The 14114-nt window shown below is 62.8% G+C and overlaps 2 protein-coding genes across 2 annotated transcripts in view; both read right to left on the bottom strand.

Annotated features, from left to right (window-relative positions):
* LOC103678893 (fibrosin-1-like protein) overlaps positions 1–14114 on the bottom strand; it is an 86567-nt gene that overhangs the window by 66140 nt on the left and 6313 nt on the right. The window contains 1 exon segment of the mRNA XM_040620059.1: positions 3269–3469. Within this exon segment, the coding sequence (XP_040475993.1) occupies positions 3269–3469 (201 nt within the window).
* Positions 7–3261, bottom strand: LOC121100045 (uncharacterized protein KIAA0754-like). The gene has a single exon (XM_040620060.1). It carries the CDS (start codon positions 2398–2400, stop codon positions 1171–1173), a length of 1230 nt encoding a protein of 409 aa, XP_040475994.1. The 5' UTR covers positions 2401–3261; the 3' UTR covers positions 7–1170.

Here is a 14114-nt window from a genome sequence, read left to right as displayed (position 1 = left end):
AGCACTGGAGCGGCCGTCGTGGCCCAGTGAGACTAGGCATACAAAGGGCTGCTGGGAGCCCAGCCAGGGCACCCCAGGGAGCTGACGCTGCTCTCCAGAAAGGGCTGCAACCCCTCCTCCAGAGACCCTCAAATTCTGGAGAGTCACAGCTCAGCTTTTGCCTCATGCCCAGGACTCCAGGAGCACCAGTGTGGGACTGCCCTGAGCCAAGGGTCTGGGGTGAGGAACGGGCGACCCCTGAGCACAGGTGTGGGATGGGCGGAGGGCAGAAAACGCCCTGTAGTGTGAGGTCTGTCCCGACAGGGAACATCCTGGGGGGCCAACATCTGGAAAGCTGCACGGGCTGAGTACGAGGCCAGGAGGAGTCATTCCAAGAATAGCCCCCGCCCTCCTGGTCCAGAGCTGGGGGGCACGGGAGACTCTGCCTCCACTTCAGGGCCTCGCCACTGGGGCGGATGCAGAGTTGAGGGGGTGGGGGAGGACACCCTCCTATTACCAGCAGCTCCTACTTGGCCACAGACAGCCCTGAGTGCCCCCCGTGTCCCCTCCCTGCATTCACAGAACCCTGGAGATGGACACACATCATGGCCCTTTGCCAGAGGGGAGGTGAGCGGGACCTGTGGCCTGGCTCCAGCTGGGCCCACATTCTGCCCAGGAGCATGGAATGCACACTGGCCAAATGAGTTAGGGCCCAAGGAGCGCAAGGCCTGCAGCTGGCACACCCCGACACGTGTGTACACACACCACATACATGCACGCACACGCTCACACACACACACTTGCAGGGCAGCACACCCAGCGTGGGTGTGCACAGACTCTGACATACGAGGACACGTGGGCACTTCCGAGGCACAGAGAGACACTGAGGAACCCCTCCAATAAGCCCGAGCCCTCGGGGCAGCCGTGTCCACGCTCCCAGGAGTGTGCGCGTCCCAAAGTAGCGGGCACGACAGGGGCAGGCATGGCAGGGAGGTGGGAGGGTGCTGGGGTCCTCTCTCTCTTCCTGGTGCAGGTGGGCCTCAGCCTGGTGGCGGCCCTGCAGGGGGCTGCCTCTGCGGAGCCTCAGTTTCCAACCGCAAACAGCCTGGCCTGTCTGGAGAAGGCCTCTGGCCCGTCAGGCAGCACATCTGCCCGGCACGGCCACACCCAGGGTGGTCTAGAACGCGGGCATCAGGCTCCAGGACTCACAGACGGGGCCTGGCGGGCCACCGCAGGGGTGGAGGATCGAGTCCGTCGTGACCTCAGGGGCCTGCAGGGACGGCCCAGTGCCAGGAGGGAGAGCTGCGGCTGATGGGCCCGAACCAGGTCCAGCAGTGACCGCCGCGGCTGGCTCGGGGGCCCCAGGAGGGGCCGACGGGGCGGGGCTGGCCGGCCCAGGAGTGACGGGCGCTCCGGGATGGGGAGTAATGGCTGGGGTTTGCAGGGCTGGCTGGGGCCCAGAAGGGACTGCAAGGGCTGGCAGGGTTGCTTTGGGCCCAGGAGTGGCCGCTTGGGTGGGTGAGGCTGTTCTGGGCCCATGAGGGGCCGCTTTTGTTGGCACGGCTGTCCAGGGCCCAGCAGTGAAGGTTTTGGGGGGCCAGGGTGCTCTGGGGCTTCAACTAATTGCTGGGGCTGACTGAGGCCCAGCAGTGACCCCTGGGGGCGGCTGGGCTGGCCCAGGAGGGACCTCCGGGGCTGGCAAGGGGCTAAGAGAGCCCGCCGGGGGCAGCAGCACTGGCCTGAAAGTGAGCTGGCGGGCCGGCGGCGGGGACGCAGCAGGAGGAGTGACTGGGGGGGCCGGCACCGCTGTCCTGAGGATGCCCTGCTAGGCTGGCCACGGAGACAGGGGGCCACCCATGACCGCACAGGCCAGCAGCGGTGCCAGAGGGCCAGCAGGGACCGCAGGGGCCGGCAGAGGTGGCATGGGGCCAGGAGGGAGCGCAGGGGCCGGCAGCGGTGCCAAGGGGCCAGCAGGGAGCGCAGGGGTCGGCAGCGCTGCCATGGGGCCAGGAGGGAGCGCAGGCGCCGGCAGCGCTGCCTAGGGCCTAGGATCGCCCAACGTGGCCGACAAGGCTGAGCCAGGAGTGACTGCTGGGGCCGGCAGTGCTGATCTGGGGCTGGAAGCAGCCGCTGGGGCCGGCAGGGCTGACCTGGGCCCAGAAGTGACCGCCGGGGTTGGCAGGGCTGTCTTGGGCCCAGAAGTGACCGCTGGGGCCAGCTGCGCTGACCCGGGAGTGGCCGCTGGGGCTGGCAGGGCTGCCCAGGGTCCGGGAGAGCCCGACGGGGCTGACAGCGCTGACACGGGGCTGGGAGTGACCCCTGGGGCTGGCTGGGCTGGAGCTGCTGCTGGCGCTGGGCCGGGCCGTTCTGGTCCCAGTGGTTGGCTGGGAGCGGCCCCCCTTCTGGGGAGCACACCTGCATGGAAGAAAGAGCACGTGTCCACCTGGGCAGGTGTGCCTGCAGACCCCCCAACCAGCCCGGGCCCCTGAGACATGCGGCCCCCTCACCAGCAGCCCAATCCCCAAGGGAGCTGAAAGTGGAGTGTGAAACACCAAGAAGAACTCCTCTCTGAAAAGAAGGCGCAAACCAGCGAGTCCCTGAGGAGGAAAGCAGCTGCAGGGCTGAGCCGGCACATGGGATAGAGCCCCACGTTCTGGGGGAGAGCCCCCACCCCGGTCCCAGTCTCCCCACCCTATCCCAACTGGGCTCTGGTGACAGCAAGGACGGCCCCTCCCACAAGGGCCAGGCTCCCAGCCACTGTGGAGGGAGGCCCCTGGGTGGGGCTACTCTCTGCACCGGGACCCCTGCCTACGAGTCACATGACACCCCCCCTCACAGATATGCTGCATTCTACAGAAGATTAGCAGATGGAAAACACCCAGTGCTGAACCTGGCCCCCACGCATTACAGACACCCTGGACACCCCGTGGTCGGCGGAGCCTGACAGACGCAATGGGGAAACGGGGCCAGCCTATCAGCGGGTGCACCCTTCTGCCCCAAGTACACACTCCCCCACCCCCAATCCCTGGGCTCCCAGCTCGCCCCCTCTGGCTGTGCGACCCACCAGGGGAAGGTCTCCTGTCTGCTCAGGACCTGGGCTCACGGCGAGCGGCCGCCTCGGGCCCCAGTCCACATGTGCCCCATACCCCACGCCCAACAACGATGGAGCACGTTGCCAGGCAGGCCCAGATGCCGACGGTGGTGTCCAGGTGCTGGTGTGGCCCCGAAGGCACCCAAGGGAGAGGGCGCAGCACCCGCGGTTCTGAGTGGGGCGGGGCCCAGTGCTCACCTGCCTGCTGGGCTGCAGCGGCACCTTCTTCTTCCCCCGGTCGCAGGCAGGCTCCAGGTCCTGCGCGGGGCTGCCCATCTCCGGGGGACGCCCATTCTCACTTGGTTCTGCGGACGGGCCATTTTCTGACTCGCGGGGCTTCTTGGCAAGGCGACGTTCCCATTTCTCCTTCCGCTCATGCGGCTTCAGGGCCATGTCCTTCTGTGAGTGAGGAATGACAAAGCTGGTTAATTGGCAGTGACGTCAGTGACACCATGCAAGACCGCACTGCGCTCTGCGGGGAGGTCTCTAGGCATGTGACAGCACCTACCTGGAGGCGTCAAGCACCACACACCCCCCCCCCAACCAAGTGGGCTGTCAGGCTGGACTCACACCTCAGGAAGATGGGCAGATGGGTCAGACGAATGTGGGTGGGCCTGTCGGGACTGGGGGGCTCAGAGGGTGATGTGGAAACAAAGCTAGACTAGAGGCTAAGTTTCCCAAGGGGCCCTAGCCGGTCACAGGGGCCCCTGATCTATGGTCCGAAATGGAGCAGGTGCTGCACCGGCCTCCCGAGGGGTGCCCCTTGGATTTCTGAGCTGAGGGCCATCACCATAGCTGACCACTGCCCTCTGGTCTGGAGCCACTCATGGGTTTATGTGCCCAACCCCACGCAGCCTGCCATCCTGATGCTATGGAGGCCCGTCTTGGGAAACCAGTCCCTGACTCAGCCAGGTATGCAGAATTTCAGGGCTCTGGACCCCTTCCCCGGAACAGGGACCTGTGCCCATTCTGCTGACAGCTGCACCTGGTCCCAAAGCAGGGACCGACACCCAGCAGGTATTTACGGAGCATGCGCTGCTGTGCCGATGCCGACCACAGCAGCAGGGTCCCCACAGCACCGTGCACAGCTCCTACTATGTCGAGCTGGTCCTGCCAGTGAGCCCAGGGCCCAGGAAAGCCTGCATTTACCTCTGGTGAGCAGGTTGGTGTCACCCACCAGCCTCATGCTTGGGTCCATGGGGTGGGGGGAAGGTACCACCTCCACGGGGCTGCTGAGAGGGAAGGAACCCACTGGAAGGGACTCTGAAGATTCTGAAAGCATTCACCCAAGGGGGAGGGGAGGAGGGCCTGAATGAAGATGATGCCCATGGCTGAGGTGCTCCCCCACATCCCAGGTGATACCCTCATGGCCCCACAGGAAGTGCTTCCTGAGAACCTGAGGGGTGACAGTGGCAGCCTCTCCAAGGGCTGGCCTCTATGCTCAGGTGGGCACCTGGCCCCAGCCAGCCCTCAGTGCACCTGGGCAGGTGGCAGAGAGAACCAACATCCCAGTCTGTTGTGGTCCCCTGGCCTGGCAACGGAGACAGCGACATGCTGTGCTTGGCAGGTAAGGTCCTCTAACCTCGCACCACACGCACACATCCTGTCTGATGAGAGGGGCCCGCTATCCCCAGAACGAGTGAGGGGCACCAACATGGCTGGCCAGACTAGAGCTGCCCTTCCAGGCACGGAAGCCCCCACGACCGTCCTGCTCTGCGTGACCCCACAGCCTGGGCTGGGAGCAACCGTGCCCGGCTGTAGGCTGCACGTGGGGGTGGCGGCAGACCCCTCCTCTCTCAGGGCAGGACACGCTGCACTCCCAGGAGGCTCCTGAGGGGCCCACACCCACAGCCACAAAGACGGAGGACAGCCCCATCAAAGCCTCTCACCTCTGATACGACACTAAGGGCCGGAGTGTGCATCCTCCTGCATGAGGAGGGGTTCACCCTGCAGCCCCGCCCCCTCCCCAGGGCTCACTGAGGGGCAACGGGATGGGAGAGGGGAGGCTGGGCTGGCAGGGGTGCCTGTCCTGGGACATCCGCAAGGTTGGGAACTCTCCCTGCTGAAGCTGTTCCCTAAGTCTGATGACCAGCTTGGCCCACGCCACGTGGCTCTGCCCTAAGCTCCACAGGCTTCCGCGAGGGCGGCACGTGGATCCTGACTTCTCAGACCTGGGACAGACCCTTCCCCACGCTCACCTTCCAGAATATCAGACCCTAGGGGCACCCACAGGCTGCTGGCATTTCTGCGGCCCCTCCCGGAGTCCAGGACGGATGCCCTCATGCCCCTCTGACCCTTCAGAGCCTCAGCTCATCTCAGCCCAAAGGGGCCGCTCCCCCCGGCCACGACAGTGGAAGCCCTGCTCACTGCAAGACCTCCCAGCTCCTGCCCTGCCTATGGGTCTCAGGTCGATTCCAGACTCTGGGGCCCCCCCACCTTCGCATACACAGAGCTGGCAGGAAACACTGACTATGACAGCTCGGCTCCAGGCACCAGTGAGCAGCTCAGGAGGCCGCTGGCTCAAATGGACAGTAGGGCAGCCCCAGCTGGGAAGCCAAGGGGAAGGGGCCACGTCAGAGCTGCTTAGGGAAGACTCCTGGGCAGGGCCTGAGGCGGTGAGGAGCTCCGCGCTCCCTCCCTCTCTTGTGCCTGCCTCCACTGTATAGGTCCGCAGGCTTCCCCGGGCAAGAAAACCGATGCAGTCCCTGCAGTGACGGGAAAGTCTCAAAGACAGCGGCTCACTCTCCACCCGTGGGCACTTAATACTCACTGACTCCCGGTGTCCCCACGACACACGAGTGCCACACCCCCTTCGACAGTCAGTCCCTCTTAGCACATCGCTTTCAGGCCTCCTGCCCTGGGCCAATCTCGTGGCTCACAGGCTGTTCCCTCCCACACAGGCCCCCACAGTCCCCACGTCCCCGCCCTGGATGCTGCCGCGTAACAGCAAGGTGTCAGAACCTCAGCACCTCACCGCCCACCCCCAGGGCCCCTGCCCGGCCCCAGCCCCGCATCGTGGTGCAGAGGGCAGGCCCAGCGGACTGTGGGCAGAGGACTGCGGGGAAAAACCGCAGCAACGTGCTGGAAAGGGTGGACCAGCCAGGGCCTTCCAGAGCAACAGACCAGCACGATGCGTATACACAGACAGCCTTCCTGTGAGGAGCTGGCTGTGCAAGTGTGGGGGCTCAGATGCCCCAAGATTTGTGGGCAGCCCAGAGGCCCAGGAGGGCCAGGGGTACGGTTCCTCCCAGGGCTGGACAAAACCTCGGTCCCAGCTCAAGGGGCCAGGCAGGAGGAGCGCTCCCTTCCGTGGAGGAGGGTCTGGCTTTTTGTTCTATTCAGGCCTTCAGGGGATTGGATAAGGCCCACCCACACGCGGGAGGGCCGCCGCCTCATCCACTTTAGATTTAAATGCTAACGTCATCCAGAAGCACCCGCACAGGTACCCAGAACAATGTCTGACCAAACGTTTGGGCCCCTGGGGACACTGGCCCCACCAGGGGCAGGGACAGACACTACCTGGAGGGCTTGTGGGTGTGGTGAGGAGGTGGGAGTTTGGGGCGCCCCACCACACACGTGCACACACGTGTGCAATGCTCACACTCCCACGTGTGCACCCACCCCTGGCCTCCACAGCCTGGGCAGCAGGCGGGGCTGGAGCCCAGAGCAGGACGGCTGCCTCTGCCAGGCCGTCTGTGCCGTGGCTGCACTGTGTTGGCTCCTGGGCCCCACTCCACCCTAATGTCAGCTTCTCAGCTCCCAGGTGTGTACACACGGCCACCTCGACCTTCACACTGCCACAGAGAGCAGCCAGTCCTCTCTCCCCAGACGCCTGCGGGCCACCTCCTTCTGCAAGAAGCGAGCATCCTGCCACTCTGTGACTCCACAACACGGACCTCCTGAGCCGCTGTGGGGTGAATCCCACTTTCACAGAGAGAGCCACCGGTTCCTAGGACCTTCCAATCAGGTAAAATCACAGAAACAATTTCTAGCCTGGGGGACAGCCTCTGAAGTCCCACGAATGAGCCCTGGAATGAGAACAGGGCTGGCCTGCGGTGCATATGATCAGAAGCACGAGCACATACTAACTAGGAAACCTGTGGGAACAGCCTGCCCCTCGGGACAACTGGCTGGGCTGGGATCAGTCTTTCTAATGAGCACTTGTAGTCAAAACAGACAAAACAGGGGGACAGGGGAAGGGCAGGCACACAGCACAGCAAGCGCAGTGAACCGCCAGCCACAGACCAGGCAGTGGGCTCCACAAAGGCCTCCCTCTAGGCCCCGCCCCGGCCTCTCTGCGGGTTCTGGAAGGGCCTCAGGGCAGCTCCAGGCCACTTCTCCAGACACATCCAATCACCACACCTTTCACCCAACGAAAGCCTGCATCAACCACAAAACGTTCAATGCAATACATTCTCTGTAAACCTGTTATGTTTGTTTTTTTGTTTTTTTTTGGTTTTTTTGAAACAAAAAACCTAGGTTGTTAGAACAGTTGAAATATCAGTGACCGGGCCTCTCCCCTGGCTTGGACTCAGTCCAGCGGCATCCCGGCCCCAGGGCAAGAGCTCCCGCACCTGAGGAGTGGGGGAGCTGGGAAGCCACTTGCCCCCGGCCCAGCAGAGGAAGAGCCAGTAGGCGAAAGGCCTGGGGCCTGTGCACACGGAGGGACAGTGACACCATGGGCCCTCTCGTGGCTCAAGGGGGCAAGAGGCCTTGTGCGCTGGGATCCAGAGGCGGCCGCCCCACCCAGCCACTGCCCTGAGGATGACCCCAGGCATCCCTGGGCTTCCTGGAGCAGACCCTATGCTGCGCACCCAAGAGGCTCTTGGTCACAGACTCAACAATTCCTGCCATGGGGCACTGCTGGGACATGCCTGGCTGGCCCTTTCCTGGCACGCCAAGGCTGGCGCTGGCCTTCACTTGTCTTACGCTGAGCTTGTGTGAGCCCGGGCCAGTTTTGGAGGCTCACACCACCGCAGCTCTGCCCCCACTGAGCCTGCAGTGGGAGTGCTGGCCCTGGGTTCCGATGGCGGCTCTGTCTGGACCACAAGGCCTCTGGGTAGGTGCAGTTTCCTCATCTGTAGACTGGGGCAGCAGCTGTGCCCAGGCTGTGGTGAAGGCTCTGGGCGAGACAGAGCCGCAACAGCAGTGACTGTCCCACCAAGGGCCAGGGCAGGTCTGCCGGCAGAGAGATCCTCGGGGCAGACCCCGGGGGAGGGAGACCGAGGTGAGCGGTGGGCTGACGTCTCACAGGACGCTCAGTGTGCTGCAGCTGGGTCCACGCTAGGAGCCTAGAAAACTGGAGTGTGCCCATGGGGAAGCAGGCCAGGCCCGGGCTGCAGCAATGCCCTGGGGTGGGCCGGGACAAGCTCCAGCAGTCCAGGGCCAGGCTGTATCCTTGAGCTGCCGTCTGCCCACAGACCCATCTGTGAGCCCACACAGGCAGGGCGGCAGATGTGGCCAGGCGCGCCCCAGCACCTGTGCCTGCACACAGAGGGGCCCTACAGAGGGGGCACAGCCAAGCGCGGTGGCCCACAACCCTTGAGGCCTGAGACAACAATTCCACAGTGAAGCCCCCAGCACCCTCAGGAATAGCCGGGCCTCTGGACCCTCCCCGGACCACTGGATCTGCACGTTGTCGTGAAATCAATGATTACATTTTCCTGTAGCAATTTTATGGGGCTATTTTTAGCTCTCCTAAACGTTACTACTATGCAGTACCAATAAGATCTCTAACTGCACTTCAGTAAACCAACTGTGCAGAGATAAAAGTAATTAGAACTGGCAAACCCAGACCCACATTCTCTCTCACTGAGGGCTGAGGCTGCTAGGTTCGATGTGGACTGGGCCTCTCCAGGCTCCCAGATCCTGCAGGCAACGGCATGGCCGCACCCCTCCAGCCAGGTGGGTGCCCCCTCTGCTCCTGAAACTGCATAGGGGCCTCTTCCCCAGCACCTGGGCCTGAGCCCCCAAGGTCGCACAGAACCCACCCCTCACTGACAAGCATCGGCACTCCTGGTGTAGTGGAAGGCCTGGCCCAGCTGACACCCCCGCCCCCCCGCATGATTGAGGCTGCCTGTCTCCCAGAACCTCTGGGACTCGGGGCCCTCCAGCAAACCTTGCTGACTCGTGGTTCATTGCTCCAGAAGCTCAGGCCAGATCCCACCTGCTGCTCACCTAGCAGACAGTCCTCCCCAACCGGGAAGGCTTCAGCACACACCTGCCCCAGGGGCTTGGTACAGCTGTCCCCTCCACCCTGCTATCTATGTGGCTCACTCTCCTTCACCTGCAAGTTTGGGCTCACACTTCACACCACCCCCCACCAAGTATAACCCCAGCCCCATGCCCTTTCTACCTTCTGTGCTATGACCCACCCCCCTCCAACCCCAGGGGCAGAGACCACGTGTACCGGCATCTCCTTCTGCATGGTCAAGGGCCCTCTCCCCAGGAGGGACCACCCTCCTCCCCCACACCAATTAGAAAGGAGGCAGCCTGCGCGTCCACCGCCCACCAGCAACTGGGTACACCCCCCAACCGAGTATCCTTGTTTGTCTGGGACTGAGAGGGCTCCCTGGATGTGGGGAAGGCACAGAGAAACAGGAGGTCCTGTGAACCGTAACAGCAGCACTGCCCTATCACACACCACCTTCACCAGTCACACAGCGCTGGACGACAGGATGGCAGCAGGGTGGGGGTGAGAGGGTCCCTCTGCCAGGCCTAACTTCCCACCCCGGGCCCCTGCACCTCCAGGTGCAGCGAGGACTGGGGCACCTCTGACACCTGCTGCTGACCACGTCCGGAGTCAAAGACGGACTCAGAGCTGGCCCGGACAGTCCCTGCAGGCAGTCCCCCCCAGCTGCCCCTGCCCTGGCATGAGGACCACGTCCAGTCGCCCCCTCCAGCGATGATGCTGGGACAGCAGTCCTCCCTGACCTGTCCCCCCCTTAGATCACAACCACACCAGATAAGTACTGCTGGGGAGCGTCTTCCCACCCCCACAGCCCACCCGCTGTCCCTCCATGTAAGCCATCCTGCCTCACAGGTCCCTAAATCCACCAGGACTGTGGCTACCTGAGGGTAATACTGCTCTCGAGGACCATCCCCTGAAGGGCTCGCTGACACCTTAGCTACTCCAGGACCTTCTGGAACCCACCTCATGCACTTGGTTCCTCTGAGTCAGTCTCCTGCCAGCTCACAGCACTCCCCCTCAGCACCCCTGCTCCTGGGTGCCCACCCACACTGTGCTCTATGCACTGGAACACCTGGCAGGACCAGTATGGCTTGAGGGCAGACGGTCAAAGACCCAGGAGTTGGGGAATCGGTCCAGCAGCAGGACAGCCTCAGCAGAAGCACCACAGCCTCTATCACACCCAGTGCTCAGCACACTAGTGGGGACCCCCCTTCCCAGGCTCTGTGAAGACACTCGTTCCTTCCCATGTCCATGCAGCCCCCACCATGTGCTGAGTGGTTGCTGGGGCAGAGGAGCCACCTGGAAACAGAAGAGACCCACCCACCCTACAGCCTGGGACGAGTCAGACAGATGATGACGGCGACAGGTGCTCTGGACAAAGGCACGAAGGTGGAGGAGGACGGTGGGCACGCAGCCTGAGGCAAAGAAGCAGCCAGAGTGAGGGGCAGGCCAGCCCCGTTCTGGGCCCCCTGCCCAGGTCTGCACACCACAGACACATCCTCCCATGTCCGCGCATGCACGCCCCACTGCGACCCCACACTGTGACCCCACACTGTGACCCTGTGCTGACCACCCTCTAATCCACACTCCACTAGGACTTCATGTTCACAACCGCTGAAGTGGCAACTGGGTTTGGAGGTCAGTCTCTACCCAAGCCCCTCCCCGCCGCTCCACATACAGACCCTGCTGTGTGCTCGCCCATGACTGCCAGAGCTGGCCTCAGGCTCGCTGCCTGACACGCTCCCCCTCGGTCTCTGGGACCGGCACAGCTGCGGCTCAGCTGTCACACACGGGGGGGCCGTTCGGGGAGGCCAGGAGCCAGGGCCACTGCTGCTGAAATGTCCCCTGCCTGTGTGTCCTGGGGCGGGGGACGAAGAACCAACCTCAGGATTAGCTCCCAGAAGAACGCTGGAGAGGGGATGGGGAGGGGCAGGACCATGTGGCAGGCACGTTCAGCTCATCGCCTCCACTTCCCAGATGAGGACATCGAGGCCCAGAGCAGGCGGAGGGCTACCTGGGGCCACGTGGGGAGGAAAAGTGAATTTAAACCAGGTGTTTGGACTGGGCTCACACACTTCACTGTCCTCCCCAGCTGGCTGGGAGCAGGGGGAGACTCAGATGAAGCATCCTAAACTTGCTCCTGAAAGATGGGACCAGCATAGCAGGTGCAAAGGCCCTGAGACAGGAGTGCCTGGGGCCCCAGGTGAGGGGGTGGGCAGGGCCAGGGTTCATTCGATGGGTGACAAACAGGGACCCCTGACTGTACCCAGGAGCAGGTCTATGTGAATTCCTGACAAATCCCCACTGGGCTACAGGTGGAGCCGGTTACTGAGCGTGTGCCGTGCAGCGTGTGGAACAGCACGGGCCGAGGATGGGCCGGAGGCCTGGGGGGTCTGAGCACCAGCATGTGGGGCTGGGGCGAGGCGTCAGAACACAGCTGCAATGGGTAAGGTCAGAGAGCTGATGGGGGTCATGGCACATCCTGATGGTCCCTGTGGGGGCTCTATGTCTGACTCTTATCATCGCTGCACAGACTGGGCTGTGGCCTCCCGCTCCTCCTTGGCAAAGGGGTACAAGTGGTGGCCCTCCAACAGAGCCACTCACATGCCCTGCATGGACATGGACATGCTCTGCCCCCCACACCTACCTGCTGACGCTACTCTCACCAGAGAACCCTCCCTTGTCTGGGGCCCTCAGGCGCCTGCAGTTGGGTTGGTACGTGGCTCCATGCCTGCCACCTGTGTGGAGTCCAGGGAGCAGCGCCCACCCCAAACAGCGGCTCCAAGGAAGAGGCAGAGCTGGGGTCACTGAGACGCCTCACTAGGCGGAGTCTAAGCCGGACAGACGGGTGTGTGTGTTTGGGGAGGGGAACACGTGGATGTGCCCCGCCAGTCCAGCGTGGCCTTTCTGCCAGCAGATCCCTCCCCTACACAGACACACATCCCCCCACACACCTCACACGTGTGCACACATACTGACTGCAACTGGGAAGACAGGCAGGGGTGGTCTACACGCTGGGCTGGGTACCAGGGTTCCAGAATCAGCTCTCCCCCACATGCAGCTTCAAACAGAAGCCTGGTACACACAGTCCTGGGGAGCTGAATAAGGCTGGTAACTTGTTGGCAAGTTTTCTTTCTTCAGCTACTCGGGTAAACCAGGGCACCAGAACAATCTCACATGGAACGGGAACCAGATACCACATTTGCCCGGAGTCCCCAAAGCACTCACTTCCATGTGGGTTTCAGATTCTGGCTCCCAAGGCAGAAAGTCCCTCGGGTGCCCTTGGGGCCCAGCTCAACTGCCTCATAGCCTCATTGACCTTCTCCAGGTGTCCCAACCTGGCTGCCATCCTCCTGGGCTAGTCCCTGCCAGCCCCCTCCTAGCACCTGCCTGGCCTAGACAGCCTCCTCCCGAGCCTGCGATCTCCTTTCAGGCACTGACCAGTCTAGTTACCTAGCTGCATCCTGTCTGGAGCCAACCTGGGGGCTGCCACAGAGACTGGCACACAGCTGGTGCTCAATAAATGTTCAGTGAATCAGGATAGGAAGAATAGGTCTGTGCACTCCCTGCTGGCCAGCAGTCACTTCTAGAGGCCTACAGCCCCACATGGGAGCCTGGCCTGCCCTGCGGCAACCACTGCCCAGGCCCCAATAAACAAGAGGCAATTAGAAGCCATCCGGAGCCACGGTCCCAGTGAGCGGCGGGAAGCCACGGCTCGGTTTATCTAGCGGCGTTGGAGAGCTCTGACTGGGACAGGGTCTGGCTGCCCAGGCTTCTGGGAGGCCTCATGGAGGCTGCAGCTAGGGGCTTTCAGCAGAGAGCACAGGCAGGTGACCGTGGCCTGCGTGGTGTGACCGTGGCTGCACCAACCAGCTCCTCTTCCACCCTGGGCAGTTAGCGAAAGCCTGGTGCCTTGGCTTCCCCCTCAGCTTTCCCTAACAGGGTTGCCCACGGCCCCCACCGCTGGGAGCTCCATGCAGAGCATGTGAACCACAGGAGTCAAGGCCAGGACGATGGTGGCTCCCAGGAGGCGCCCCGCCCAGTGCAGTTGCTGCCACTCTGGCCACCCTAGAATATGACACGGCCAAGCCCACGGCGGGGGTGGTGTCCAGACTCCAGTGTCCTCCCTCCAGAAGGCAGCCACTGCCCACCTGAACAGAATGCAGGGGGACAGGGCCTGAGGCCTCAGCACCTGCCAGCTCACAGGCAGTTCTGCTCAGCAGCAAGTGTCCCAGGCCAGCCTGCTCTGGGGTGGGGGTGGGGGGTGAAAGGTGCCCTGCTGACCCTATTTCCAGCAAGCTTGTCCCATGTATCCTTTACTCGATACCTGCCTCCCCACCACAAACGGAGCTGACTCGGGTCTCTAACCGGCCACCAGCAAATGAGGCTGAACACTGGGACTCCAAATGTGGAGAGGCGCTGACGATTCCTATGCCATTCGGACTATTTGGAGCACAAGAGAAGACGCAGCAGACACAAGACCATCTCAGACTAATTTCGTGTAAGAATATAGTGCTAAAAACCCAACTAAAACATCAGCAAAGCAACCTGACACAAGACTGCCGACATGGCCTGGAATCCAGGGACGGCCTGACATGACCGGGTCCAGAGAAGGACGACAATCATCACAAGGGGCACAAGTCAGGCCCACTGCTCACTTCTGGTGCCAGTCCAGACACTTCTCGGCGGGACACCATGTCCACGTGAAAGGTCGCACACAGCCGTGCTGAGTCAGGGGAAGCAGGAGAGGTCCACCGGAAAGGATGGGGTGGAGGTGCTGACAGAGGCCAAGAGATGGGAAAAGAGATGAGCAGTGACAACGCTGTGTCCCCCACAGATGCCGCAGTGGCCAAT

This window comes from Ursus maritimus, unplaced genomic scaffold (genome assembly GCF_017311325.1).
Source record: "Ursus maritimus isolate PB19 unplaced genomic scaffold, ASM1731132v1 scaffold_33, whole genome shotgun sequence".
Lineage (NCBI taxonomy): Eukaryota > Metazoa > Chordata > Mammalia > Carnivora > Ursidae > Ursus > Ursus maritimus.
The sequence above is the reverse complement of the archived record's forward strand: the minus strand, read 5'-3'. Positions and strand labels throughout refer to the sequence as shown.